General features: G+C 44.8%; 1 protein-coding gene across 1 annotated transcript in view; it reads right to left on the reverse strand.

Annotated features, from left to right (window-relative positions):
• LOC138566723 (rho GTPase-activating protein 11A-like) overlaps positions 1 to 14,623 on the reverse strand; it is a 586,658-nt gene that overhangs the window by 50,539 nt on the left and 521,496 nt on the right. The window contains exons 12-13 of the mRNA XM_069644327.1: positions 2,563 to 2,662; positions 2,143 to 2,293 (exon numbers count right to left, since the gene is read on the reverse strand). Of these exons, the coding sequence (XP_069500428.1) occupies positions 2,143 to 2,293; positions 2,563 to 2,662 (251 nt within the window). The remainder of the gene's footprint in view (positions 1 to 2,142; positions 2,294 to 2,562; positions 2,663 to 14,623) is intronic.

Raw genomic sequence — 14,623 nt, forward strand, 5'->3', positions numbered from 1 at the left:
TGAACTCGCCAAAGCAGGCTCCCCGGACGCTGCGCCCAGTCTCGCCTGAAGTCTTGTTCTAGCGCCAGCTTGGCTCTTTACATCCATTAGCGTTTTCCTCACTCTAGATGGGCTGGGAGTTATGGGGAAATGTCCCTCAGCCTCGTAAAACAACCACAAACGCCCACTTAAAACCCCTTTATTTCCCCAAGATTGTTGGTTTCCCGCTTTCAAGTTATGCCTCTTCTTCCAGGACCTTCTTCTAGGGCCATCGGATTGACAGTAAATACCGAGGACCAACGTTCCAGTAGTCCCGGGGCAAACAGTCAAAGTAAAGCGAGAATAGTAGCCGCAGGCTTACCTCTGCAGTTCCGGCAGTCTCAACGTGGTCAGCTGGAAAGCAGGGGCAGCACGAATAGCTGGCTTCGTGCCACACGTGCATACTCGCAAACAATCTTCTCGGCCTGGATCCAACTCCCCCAACCGTGATTCGTATATGCCCCTGCCTCCTCGGCAGGCCCTGGGAGACTTCCCTTTGGGTTGTTACAAGCTATAGGTAAGGAGGGTTAGTCATGGATTCCTGGAGTGCCTTGAGCATTAACGTACTTTGACTGGTCCAGGAAAAAGAATACACATCTTCCTAACAGCTCCATTTTAGGCTAGACATCTTTGAAAGATCTGGATTTTTTGCCAAAACACTTGTCATACTCGGATTTACAAGTACATGCTTAGAATGCAGACACAGTTTAAAAGTCCCAGAGTGTTGATGGCTGAAAACTGAGGGCTGTCGACACATCGGATACAGGAAATAGCCATTTGGCAGTGAAAAAGTCAAACATAGCCCCACACCTATGGCACACCTCGACTTCAATGTATCCTCATTTTCTACGCAGTGGCCCCCCCCCCCACTCAAAATGTTACCTCTGTCAAGAGACCTCCGGCTCCCAGGTATATCCCTCGGCCTTTAACATGCTCTAAACACAGACCTCCAACCCATTTCCTAACCTCTCAAAAATCCTTCATAGACATACACACTGCTAAATGTATATTGCAATCAGTTTAAAAAGCAGCGACCACGGGTGGCTTCCTAAAAGTGTGCACCTGGGTGCTTAAAGGATAAGGCTACCATGGAATTCATGAACAAAACAGCTTGCTCTGCAGGAAACCGGGAATCTTGCTTGAAATGCCTCCAATGAGAACGTAATGGGGTGTGCTAGAGGCCAGGCGGGAAGAGGGCTGTTTCAGACGAGGCTTCACCACAGAGGTTAATAATACAAGTTCTGCTTCAAGGTGCAGGCCACCCCATTGCTCAGAGGAAAGGCACTCGCATGCAGGGTTGAAGGCAAACACCCCAGCCAATACCCGGCAGAGGACAGCACACGTGGCACATTACAGAACTTTCCAGTACTCAGCTCACAGTGGACAACTTCATCCCCTCCACATTTGACAACCACCTCAGATTATATTTGGACATTGCTCAGAGGCAACTATTTTAGCTTCACATTTAGATTAATGTGGACACCACATCTCTCGGAAGTGAAATCAACACCAAACGTCTTTATTAGGAGGATATTGTGCCTAAAGAGAACTCTCCGGCTCCTGACAGAGGCAGGAGAGACCCTCACCACCCACAGCTGCATGAGGATATCACTCACAGGGACATCAGCAGCAATCCTAGCCAGATTTATCAACAAGAAACAATCATTGCATGCTTACTAAGGGTGAAGCAAATCAGTAACCCTGGCTCACTGGATGAGAGTATGCAATTTGGAGAAAAGTACGCTTGGCAAAAGGAGAATGCAATTGCAATTGCTGACATTTGATATACCTTGTTCATTGTGTGGCACCGTAACATTGAGATGGGGAAGAAGACTACCACTTTAGAGTTGATAGTTATATTAACTGCTAATAGACAATACAACCACAGCAACACACCCTGTAGAAATATAACACACAGCTCTTAGGAAGTAATAACTAGCTCTTCTTCTAGATTAATAGCATGGTAACAGAAGTCAGGAGAAAAAGTGAAAATATTCCAATGTCTTTCTCATACCACTCAATTTAGGGCTCTTGCGACACAACTCATAACAAATGGGAATGTGGGGAAACAGTAAGAGCCAAAGACACAGTGAACTAGCAGTTTCTCCAACACACCCCACTCACGGTTTGGCAGCTCATCTGTTTTCGGGGCTGATCGAAGGTCCCTGCCAGTGAAGATTGGACCCTCAAAAGCTTCGGTTACCATCCTTTTCATCAGTATCCATCCACTGGGTTCCAGATTCTTCGCATCAGGTGTTGAGTGGTTAATGGGAACCTTGAGTAAAATAAACGGAAACTGATGACTCATTTAGAGGCTCCATTATCAGAGGTTGCAGGAAGCAGCTGGTATGGTGCATCATTTTTTGAGGGATGAAGATGGTTGAAGAATTTGGCGCAGAAGATCTGGTCTATAGGGATCCAGTTAAGAAAATGCACTTCTCGGAGCTCTAGTTTCTGCGGGTGGACTATGAAACCGTTTTGAGTAGGATAATTTTACATGGGTGACGTTTGAGAATTCGCCAGATCAGCCAATCACAGACTCACCTGTGGCTTCCCAGGCCGCTGGAATAGTCGCAGGGACTTTCTTACATGGTCCTTGCGATCAATAACTGGCGATGCACAGCTGTTCCTCCCAGAGTGTTTCCTGAAAGAGAATCTCAGAATTGCCAAATGGTCTTCAAAGGAGATCTTGTAGCTCTTACTCCGCCAAATGCAGGATGGGGGATGTCTACACTGCACCTCTCTAAATTATTAAGAGAATGAAGGATGGGGATGCCTACTGTACATATCTCTAGATTCTTGGAATGTAGGATGCCCACTTTCAATCTTTTAAAAGTCTTTGATCCCTATTACAAGGCTGATAGACCTCATCTTATTACCTCCCCAGAGTTTAACTCCTCTTCTAATATATAGGGGCTGAAACCCAACCAACCACAACACTTGAGAGCCCCAGACTGGTATCAAAAGAGGTGTGATGGGTACAATCTGCCAATCAAAACAATCAAGGACAATATGGGGACATTGAGGCAAGCATCAACCCCCACGAGAGCAACAAGCCATCACGACGTTTACAACTTTGCATATTTTCTAGAGAAAATGTAACTTAATCAACCATAAGAAAATGTGTGGCACTCCACAAAACTGTTTTTTGATTTAATATTTTCATTAGTGTTTAAATATTGCAACAATTCCGTGGTAAATATTACACGTTCATCCACATGTGACATTCAGAACTTTACAATATAACTATCTCTTCTCCCCCCCCTATATAGTAAGTGAAATTGCTCCCAGTAAGGTTTCATTAACATCATCATCGTCGTCGTCGAACAGGCTATGTCGGGTTGGTGGCCTTTTCATCTATCATCATGTGCACACATCAATAACAATCTGTCCTGTATAAGACAAGCATAGCAGAAAAGGTCTATTTGGTTAGGGTGGAATAACCTGATTCACTACTCATGGGTGGTATATCGCTCTTTAATACAGAATTTGAGTCCTTATACATAGTGTTACTGTATTCTCCATACCCTCATAAACATTGATCAAACAGATCACATTACTGGTCTAGTGGGGGGGGGGCTGGGAAGAGGGAAATCACTCACTTCTTTTTATAGGCTTGTCTTTCATAGGCACAAGCCCTTCAGAGGAGGGTTCCCCATATATCTGGATCTGGAGGACCCTCAGATTTCCATTTAAGAATAATAGCTTTACGGGCTTGAACAGCATGATTTGCATACGCTTTCTCACCATCCTATCTTCATGCTAGTCCTCCACTCCTAACCTAAACAATGTCGATATAGGTGAATGTGCTGTGGAGGACCCACGTAATTGAGAGGTTTTTGCTAAAAACCAATTTCCAGAACGGTCTAATCCGTGGACATGTCTCGAGAATGTCTCTCATAGGGCCCAGTTGCCAACATTACCTCCAGCAGGTGGGAGGTTTCATCAATTACATTGTGAAGAGCCTGGTTGGAGTGTAATATACATGTTGCACTAACTTATCTCCCTTTTTCTTCAGATTCAGAGATGCTTCATTAGTGTATGTCCTGTGTATAGATCCTTGGTGACTATGGGATTTCTAGGCCTTCTGCCCATTTGGTGGTGAGGATACTGTTCCTGCCTAGATTATTAGGTATGCATAGTACATAGAACACTTCAATCTTTGGGAAGTGTGAGATCACCAACCAATTTAGATTCACAGGGCAAGATTTATCTGGTATGTCCGATGTCCGAAATGTGTCAAATTCACTAATGATACCAGAGCTTTGTGTTGCAGCCATTCATTAGGTGTAAAGCACAGTTTGTCCCTGGCCTCAAGGAATGGCAATGGTGTGGCTTCATTGTATATAGCCATGATCCAGATACTATACCAGTCTATTTCCTTTTTATATTTTATCCGGTCAGCCATGCCAAAGGACAACAATGTCCGTATGCCAAGCCACCCTGGGATGTTATTCATGTCAGTTTGTTTCATTTGAGTATTTGGTGCCATTGTTGCAGTACTGGGCGTGTCTTAACATGTTTGAGTAGTTTCTTGAGTGGTATGACAATCTCTTGAGGGGCATTAATGTCACCTCAGTCTCCAGCTGGTAGTACCTTTTATTTATTGAGCCATCTTTTAACACAAGTGATCTTCCCCGCAAGACAGTAAGCCCTCTAAGATGTAAGTGCAAGCCCCTCCACCCCCCATCTATTTTCATTACTTGTAGTATTTTGATGCTAAGCCGTGCCCTTTTATGGCGCCTTATACATTTCCCAATGTGTCTTTCCAAATCTCGAATCATGGGTTTAGGTGAGGGTAGCGGAATCTGTGCCAGATCTACCAATTTTGGCAGAGTATACATTTTCACCCCATTAACGCGGCCCGTAAGTGGCAGGATGTTCCATTTAGTCAGGTAACCCTTAATCTTACTTAATGTCCATTTTGCGGAAGGGATGAGGAAATCGTTCATCATGAAATAACATAAAATGGACTGCTAAATCTTTAGATTTAAGTTACCTGAAACCAATTTTTAATTCTGTACACATTCACTCGACTCTGGAATCAATGGATTATTGCAAATCCACATCTGATTCGAATGTTGTGCACTTTGTGGCTAAATATATCCACCGGGCCTGGCTGTACAGGATCAAGATGGCAAAAATACCCGGAAGAGGAGTTGTGGATTAGTTACGCCTTATTCCGTCATTCAATTCTAATGTCCAGATTGTTTTATTTTGGCGCAAGGAGGTGTGCAAATCCCATAATGCATCGATACCTGGGGTAAGGAACAACATGACAAAGAATCTGGTTTTGCAACTTACTACTCAAGCCATTAATAGGTATGGCACCAACTGAATCCCAGATCAAAGCAATAAGAAACAATGAAAAACTAATAAGTAATGATGGTGTTATATGCAAAATGTACATGACCAAATCACTAATAGAAAAAGACTTCTGCTAAAACATCTGAACCCATGTAACTAAACATAGAACAGAATAAAGTGCAAACCAGTGCTCATTTAAAAAGAGGGGTGTGACTTCAGATATGTTAGACTTCAAAAGAATTATACCAAGAGCAGATGATGAAAACATTTCTACATGTTAGAGATGTACTAACAAAACAATCCGAAACAAGATCTCGCTGAGGTATTATGTACAATAAAATCTCTTATGACTATCCTGTTCTCAATAAAACTGGTTATGCTGTAAAATATTCAAATTCCTAAGACCTTCCTCACTGCCAGTTTCGACTAGACAAATTAATGAATAATGAGAATAAACAATCTTCATCAGGACCCACATTTCTTTTTTGTTCTTTTCTAAAAGAAAAAAAAAAAACAAATTCAAACAGAACATAAAATATTGAATAGATCCGGGGAAAAGCAAATGCCCTACCAGTCGATGTGCAACATAACTCTTATTAATTCAAGAGAATTTTAAAAAATGTAGTGCTTAGTTGCCAAAGCATAAATTCATGTTGTGATTAATCTGCAACAAAAAAAGATATATTTTTTTTATTTCAACTTCAAGGCCCTACTATGATGCTGGAAATGCATCGGAGGGACAGGGCCTCCGTATCCTTGTCCTTTACGGCTTTTTTATCGTGTGTTCTGTTGTGTTTTCCATGCAGTAGTTCATATGGGACTCCTGGCAGTGCAGCTCTCCTTTGGTTTTGGTGAACAGACCCTTGGGATACCCTTATGGCCCCCATAGGTAGGGGTGCAACCCTGTGCCCCTAGTGTATGTTTTTGGGCATCTGTGTGTGACCCACAGAGCAGGGTACGGGCTGGTGGCAGCTCCGTGCTGAATTGACTGGTGTCCTGAGCGTCCTCCATTTTGGCATGCCCAGGCCCCGTCATTGGAATCGGTAGATCCCTGATGGAGACAAAATGGCCCCCGTGGCCTCTTGCCTTCCATCGCCTGTTACCTTGATCTTCCCGAAGTCCCAGGAAGCCCTGACTCTGTCCCTTCCCCCTGACTGGCTGTTGGGTGGAAGTTCCCCACACTACCATATATGGAAGCGCTGACTAGACTGGCTGGAGCCTTCCCAACAACCGTATGTTGTGGGTACGCCTGTGGGTGGGAAATGGGTGAATGGAGTGTGTGACGAATACGCATTCTATGTTGTGGGTGTCTAGTATCTGGTGGTTGACACAATGACTGAGACAGCACTGCCCGAAACCGGTATGTGTGGAGTGTTGACTGGCTTGGTACTTGTCTCAATACACAACTTGTGTGAGTGTCTGGAGAGAAGTGAATGGCCTGAATGCACTGTGTGCCTGATTGGCTGCCTGCCTGCATGAATGCCCTTAGTCGTGATTGGATGCTCAAGTATGACCCAGCGGAATGAATGGGAGATCAACAGTATATCTGGGGACCTCTCACTGCTAGGAATCGTGTTCAGAAGCTAACTGAAGCTTGACCTTGAAGCCCTGCTGGACGAGAAGAATTGCTGTTGCTCTCCTTCACAATCTGAAAGCTGCTGTGCCTCCAAGGACTGACCCATAGAGGACCTGGTAAGGCGCCCTCTTCCCGAGCTACGAGGGACTATCGTGCACCAGCAGATCTTTGCCAAAGCTCCCTGGTAGACAGACCTTCGAAAGGCTGCCGACCAGAGAATGGGACCGCCGTGGAATCACAAGGGGAAGCGCCCGGACTGTTGTCCACCACTGTCAACGACCGCTGTCGCCGACTGGAGCCGCCGTGCTCCTGTTTGCCTAAGAACTTCATTGATCCAAGGACGCTCTCCACATCGTTGCCGCTGTATCCTGCTGGAGAAGGGCTGACCGTCGAAGCACCGAGGAGCATCCGCGAGTGGGTCTCCCACCACCCAAAGACCACAGAGACACCAATGACTAGACACCCTTGCTGGGCCACAGTTTTTCACACTCTTTGCGGTCCAGAACTATCGATACCGAGGTGGCCCGCACGCCTCTTCCTTGCAGGACGTTTACGCTTTCCCGTCAACGAGCACCGCTAGGAACGACGCGGCCAATTCAACGTCGTAGCTCAACCTGTTCTCCGTCGGACCTTTGACGACCCGCGACTCCTGCCTTAAAGTGAGGGCACTCGAGAAGGGCAGTCGATTCCCCGACGAGGAACGCTACAACGCCAGGTACTTTGGGGTTGCAGAACTGTTGGGAATTCTAGTGTGAACAATACATGGACTGGGCTTGCATCTTTATTCTACAGGTTGCCCAGGTGGGGGGATCTCCACACAGAGCTGTGTTTAACGATAGTGACCAGTATTCTGCCAATTGTTCAACCATCTTGCTTTCCTTCCTCTCTCTACTGCTGGTTTCCTCGTTATTGATCTGTGTGACATTTCGACTGTATAGTTGATGCACTTTAATGAGATCCAATAATCATTGTGGTACCACTTTAGAACTGTATATATTTACCATTGTTGATTTCCTGAGCACAAAGTGAGTTATTGTGATATTGTATATACCTTTGAATATTAATTATATAAAGACTTTTAACCGATACAGTGTGCAGACATTCCTTTGTGGGTGCTTGGGGACTACACTGTACTTAAGAACCAGCCCGCATCACCTCCTGAGAAGCTAGGCCTTGATTGCTCGTCCATTGCTACCACAATAGAGAATCTTGGCTGGGGTCCTCTGTGCCTCTCTTCTACCATATAGAGAGCGGAAGTACAGACTCCCCCCACCGGCGTCTTTACACCTACTGATTGTCAAAAATCCATGAAAAGTGCCAAAACCCCCTTGCCCTGAATCTGGATACAGAACACAAAAATACCTTCGGCCTCTGTATCCCAAACAATTTCCACAGGAAATTTGCCAAAGTATTGTCCAAGGGGTGTAAACCTCAATAGCTTAAAAATGTGGTAGCAAGCAGCACCCAACCTAAACAGTGTGAAAAAACAGCAGTCAAACAATTTCACACAGCGTGCTCCAGGAACAGTGGAGGGCAACGTTATGTATCAGACTCACCATATATAAACAAGCTTCATATGAACATGCATCCGCTGGTGTCTCCCATTAATGACTAGCGAGCGACTCGTTCAACATGAAAAATGTTATAGACTGCGAGTCACGTGCTCAAGGATCATGCGACTACTGAAACACCTGCTTACGGTGAAGCGTCGCCGTCATGGCTACCAAAGCTCCAAACGACACGAAGCAGCCTGCAAATATATACAAATGTGAAATGGCAATGCTATACATCTAATTCACTGTATGCAAACAGTCTTCAAGCGGACACACAACTGCCGCCATCTCCCATTAATGACTAGCGAGCAACTTGTTCAGCATGAAATTAAATAGCATCAACAACGAACATGTACTCAAGGATCATATGCTTACTGCACTATCCTGAACATGGTGGAGCGTCGTCATAGCTACCAAAGCTCCAAACATGGAGCAACTCGCAAATGTATACAAATATGGAATGGCTCATGCAAGGAGCAAAAAGCCCCCAGAGTCATTTTCAAATGAACAGCCAGCATTAAATATGGCAAAATAGCATCTGCAGATAATGCTCCCAAAAGAAACATTAAATAAGAGCATTAGACCAATGTGACTGACCGAGGGCTCGTACATAGAAAAATCTGAAGGTGCCAACACCCACTGGTTCACAAGGCGCAAGATACCCAGAAGTGTGTGCACAATGATACTGAGGCAGTATTTCACATAAAGGGAAGTTGCGTCAATAAAATGAATGTGTGTACTGAAATGGTCACACCCAATACACATGGCCAATAATACAGGATCATCAAAAAGACCAGTGAATCTGTTCTAAGGCAGATACAAGGCAACAAATAGATAATGCCAAGACCAGGCACATACGTGGAGAATACGTGGAGAATAATGACCAATAACATTAACAGCAAGACCATTTTACTGTCACAAAACAGGGAGGTTAATGGCCACATAATTAGATTCCCCAACTCATTCATATAACTGCCTGTGATGCAACCAGAATTGTTCACGACTACTAAATCTGGTTTGCACGACATGGAATCCATGCCAAATAACTTTTCCATGGCCCACCAATTTAGATCATCTGGCCTATGGCCCTCGGATATGCAATGCTCAACCAATGGGGCCTGTCACCTGCCTAGTTCTAATTCTTGACAGATGCTCAATGATCCGAGTGTTTACTTGTCTTGTGGTTTTGCCTATATAGATATATTGGCATAGCCACATGATACAATAGTTCACATTGCAGTTCCTACATCTGGTATGTGTTCTTATTTCCCACGTCAGTCCATTGACAGTGAATTCCTTCATCAGAAAGATTTACAGACAATACAACTACCACAGGGTACATGGCCCAGCACTGGGGCCATGCCCCATAAATCGTTGCTGGTTGCAGATCGAGTGGCTTGTATTCTGACTGCACTAGTCAACATTTGTTTAAAATTACGTCACTTTAGGGCAAATAACTGTGGAGATATCTCAAGCTTGTTTAATTGTATTTAATGCCAATTACGTAAAATAAGTTTACGAATGGCATTACTTTGTGTGCTAAAGGTGGTTGCACACACAATCTGATTTGTGCACTCACAGGGTTGATGTTGTAACAGTTGGTTCCATGTCTTGATGATCTGCCCGCTTCGTGGCCTGTCTCAGTAATCCCTTTGGATAGCCCCCATGGATGAATCTCTCGGTCATCAAAAGGACTTGATCCTGAGAGTCTATGCTGAAACCATTTTTTCTGCCTCGAAGAACTTGTCCATAAGGTAAACTTTCTCTCAGAGCTTGTGGATGAAAGCTGCTACAATTCAAGATGGCATTGTGATCTGTCTATTTGTGGTATAATCCTACTTTGAGGTTGCATGCCTCGAAGGTTCAGAAAAGGGATCACTATTATCTGAATGAAGAGTAAAATATAAATTTACATTTAACCCACACAGCAGACCCTAAAGCAACCAACCTCGCTCATGCCCTAGAAGATAAGAACTTCACCCAACAAATAGACTCCCCTACACACACCAAAGGCCAAATACTAAATTGGCTCCTCACAGCCAATGTGACAGCAGACATCACAGCCATCAATGAGATCCCTTTGTCGGATCACTTCTTTATCATCTTCAAACCAGCTAGCACTGCACCCATCACATCCCAGACTCCCAAGTTGAGTCCCATATTTGTCTGAAATACCAGTTAACTAATGCATGAGGCTCTGAAGCCTATCTGAATGACCACCCTGGAGTTGTGCCCCCCATTTTCAAACATAAAACCCCATGACATAGCAAGCCCTCATCACAAATGTCTACTCATTTACCTGCTCAGAAAAAAAAGAGCCCTTGAACATCTATGCAAAAAAAGCCCTCTCCCATCAACAACGACCAGTCAGTGTTAATCTCAAAGCGAACTCGTATAATGACTGCATCAACATAGGTTCCAATACCAAAGAACTCTTGTCTATCCTGAGAGAACTTAAGACTCCCATTCCTATCACACCTCACAGACAAAACCTGGTGTACCACCATACAAGACACCCTAGCACACCGCATCTCCTCCATGCAAATGAAAATGAGTGCCAAAAACGCCAGTCTTGCCTCTAGAGCACCCACATCACTCAACGTCCCCGTGGTGGCCCACACCACCGCTATTGCCTCGTTCAGGTTTAAAGGAGAGTTCCGGGACTTTTTTTTTATTGTCCCTACGGGTCGGCCATGTGTTTGTAAGCATAAATCGGTAGATCGTAGGAAACTTTCCTATGGACCTTACCCGACTTTTCGCCCCTTATCGCACTCGAAATCAGCCTCCATTTTGTGATAATCCTATCATTCCGCCGCATCGACCTGGCTCACCTGCCTTTGCGGCACTAAATCAAATCCCCCGCCCCTGAGCCTGACATCAGCAGACGCGTACTGCCCATTTCAAGCACGTCTCGTGTCAACAATCGCTGCGCCTCAGCTATTGACGTGTTGCCATGGAAATGGCAGGACGCCTCTTTCCCCAATAAGTATAAACAGACCGTTTCACAACATACAGCAGCAGATTTTCGATTCCATTCCTCTCTCTGTGTTACTTTGAGTATTCTGTGACTCGTTTCAGTGCTCTGGTCAGCTACCTTCGCCGCTTGTAGCCCGTGTGAACAGATACCAGTACCACCGCTATAAATTATTTTACTATCTTTACCGCACAATGGCCACAATAATGCCGTATATGTACGAGCCCGAGTACACCGAGGAAGAACTACTGGAAAGGCAAGCACGCGAAAACGATGGGGATTCGGACGGCAGTTGGGAGGACCAGTCAACGGATGAAGAGCCTGGACCATGTCGCATGGACGGCGTCTCCACCTGGTGCACGTGCAATCGGTGCGAGCTAATGCCAACTGAGGAGGAGAACTGCTGCTGCCGTGAAAATTCCGGGTGCTTGGCCTACATTTCGGAAAGCGAGCAAAGTCAGCAGGAAGGCGAGCAAAGTCCGCAATGCATCACCGAGCTGCCAGAGTTCAGGGAAGCCTGCCTCTCACGGACAGTGTTGAGGATGATGATGGTGCTTATGCACGAACTTCGTGGCACTGTTCGTCCGCGTAATCCGAGTAACGAGTAAGTATACTCTGTTTGTGATGTCAGTGATGCCACCACTATTTCATGGTCGTCTCCCACATATAAAATTACATTTACATATCATTGGAACGCATGTAAATTGGTTCCATATAGTGCATTTTCTAGATATAATTTTTTTCTAAGGAAAATGACATGTGTTACCTGAATCGACATTGATAAGAAAGTTTGGTCAGTTTAATACAGTTTGCATCTTTTTTTTTCACAGGTGGTACAGGCTGGTGGCCTATCGTTGCTTCACTTGGTGGCTTCACGGGAGGCTCGGACACCGCGTTCGGAGAGTAATACCTGCCTGTGCGGTACTTGCCATTAGACAACATTTCCCCAGTGACAGTGGACAATACCGCGGATTTTCCCTCGATGTGCTGCAACCTCAACTTTACAATGTGTAATGTTTATTATTTATGTTTAATTAAAATCTAAAATAAAGCCCAACATATATTTTAACAATGGTTGTTTTGATTTTTTAAATGAATCTAGTGTATATTCTCCTGGGAGGGTGAGGTATTTATAAACTCACCCCCCTGCCTTCCATGTAGTAGATCCTGCAGCCATCCTCTTACATTCAGTTAGATGGCCTCTCCTTGGTGAGGCCCTGCGGCAAACGGGTCTTGTCTGCACGACCACCGCCCCGATCCACCCCCCGCCTTATCAAAGGCAGTTCGCACCGGGGTACTTGAGCTGCTGGCAAGTGGAGCTGTCAGGGAGCGATAAAGGCCAAGAGGTGCCAAAGACCATGTACACTTCAAAGTGGTCTATAGAGCATGGGTTTGTTGTTCCCATGTCTACCTCCAGACCCCGTGTCTCCTGCCAAGCATCCCCCTCACGCTGGACGGCCCCCTGCAATCCACATAAGTGTGTCTCCATTCACGAGTCTTCCTGTGTCTTGTCTGCACGACCACCGCCCCGATCCACCCCCCGCCCTATCAAAGGCAGTTCGCACCGGGGTACTTGAGCTGCTGGCAAGTGGAGCTGTCAGGGAGCGATAAAGGCCAAGAGGTGCCAAAGACCATGTACACTTCAAAGTGGTCTATAGAGCATGGGTTTGTTGTTCCCATGTCTACCTCCAGACCCCGTGTCTCCTGCCAAGCATCCCCCTCACGCTGGACGGCCCCCTGCAATCCACATAATGCCACGACATATACACGTCATTCATTCACAAACACACCCCTGGTTCGAATTCTTTATAACCCACCTCATATTTCTAATGAGAACTTCTTTGCGCTTTGCTAGTCAACCCGTGAAGGTGCTGGTTATCTGCTCTTCGTCTCTGTGAACTTCCGTGACCACTTTGAGCAAACTCGTCAGTTTGCAACCTGTGAACTGCTCCCTGTTCTACGACAAGAAACTACTCTGATCCCTGCATCTAACTGTTTGTTCGTCAAGGTAAGTCCATGTACCATAATCATTTTGCGTCCAATTTTTTAATTTATATCTATTTGCTAGTAGTCATCAAATTGCATCCATGTTTTCTTTTCGTTCACGACAGTACATGCAAGGAACTAGTCACATGTTCTGAGTTTAGTCAAATTACTTTTTCTATTTTTTGAAAGTTATTGAAATACTTATCCGCATGTGAATAACGTGTATAGTTCCAAGAACCAAAACGGACCTTGCATTGAACCTTTTATGTGTCATTTACTGTTTTAACACATTGGTATTCATAGAGAATTGTTGATCTTTACTTTTCAGAACTTTCCATAATGCCTGCCTGTTCCATTGGCGGTTGCCCTTCGAAGACCCATAACAAATCTGAAGGTACTATAATGCATGTTTTCCCTAAGACAATAGATCAGATAAGAGAATGGGTCCGATATTGCGGATATCCAGCCTCTGAGCTAGAAAGTAGAGTCCTAGAAGTCTTTGCGGACAAGAGGGGTGATCGATACCGCATCTGCAGCAGGCACTTTAGCCCAGACATGTACTCCACATCATTGCTAATAAAGAAGAAAACACCGCGAGCGAGGCGAAAATTGCTCTCAACCGCTATTCCCACTCTATTCGTCCACATCCCTCCACTGGTGAGTCAAGTTTACGTATTTATCTCTCGGCCTTGCGGTAGTGTGTAGCATTAGCTAACAATAATTTCCCCATTTATGTATCCACTCAATATGAAGGCGGAATATTCTCCATCCGTGTCGTTATTGCAGTCATCAGCCACTTCAAGCGCCTATCGGGTAATCTTACTTAGCTATTCTGACACTGACTTGTTTTAGGCATGTAAATCAATAGTTTTAATTGATCGTGTAATTATTTTACCTAATGGTACACCCTTGTACTCGTCCTCTAGTCTTTGTTTTCAGTTATAATTATTGTTATCCAAAATAATGCAAGTACTGTCTTTCAGGGAGATGCTGAGGAGTCCAACGCATTGACGACAACCGTAGATGTCACTCAGATGCTCGAGGTACGTTTCCGGACAGTTCCATCGATGGAGATCATCAGATCTTGCATTCTTGTAGCGTGATTGTTACACACAATGTTTCTTTCGTTTTTAGCCATTGATATGTCCTTCTGTCGTCGCCCTCCTATTTGTCTTCTTTTTTCAATATTGTGTTCATTACTAATGAAAG

Source organism: Ambystoma mexicanum, chromosome 2p (genome assembly GCF_040938575.1).
Source record: "Ambystoma mexicanum isolate Mex_15411 chromosome 2p, UKY_AmexF1_1, whole genome shotgun sequence".
NCBI classification, from domain to species: domain Eukaryota; kingdom Metazoa; phylum Chordata; class Amphibia; order Caudata; family Ambystomatidae; genus Ambystoma; species Ambystoma mexicanum.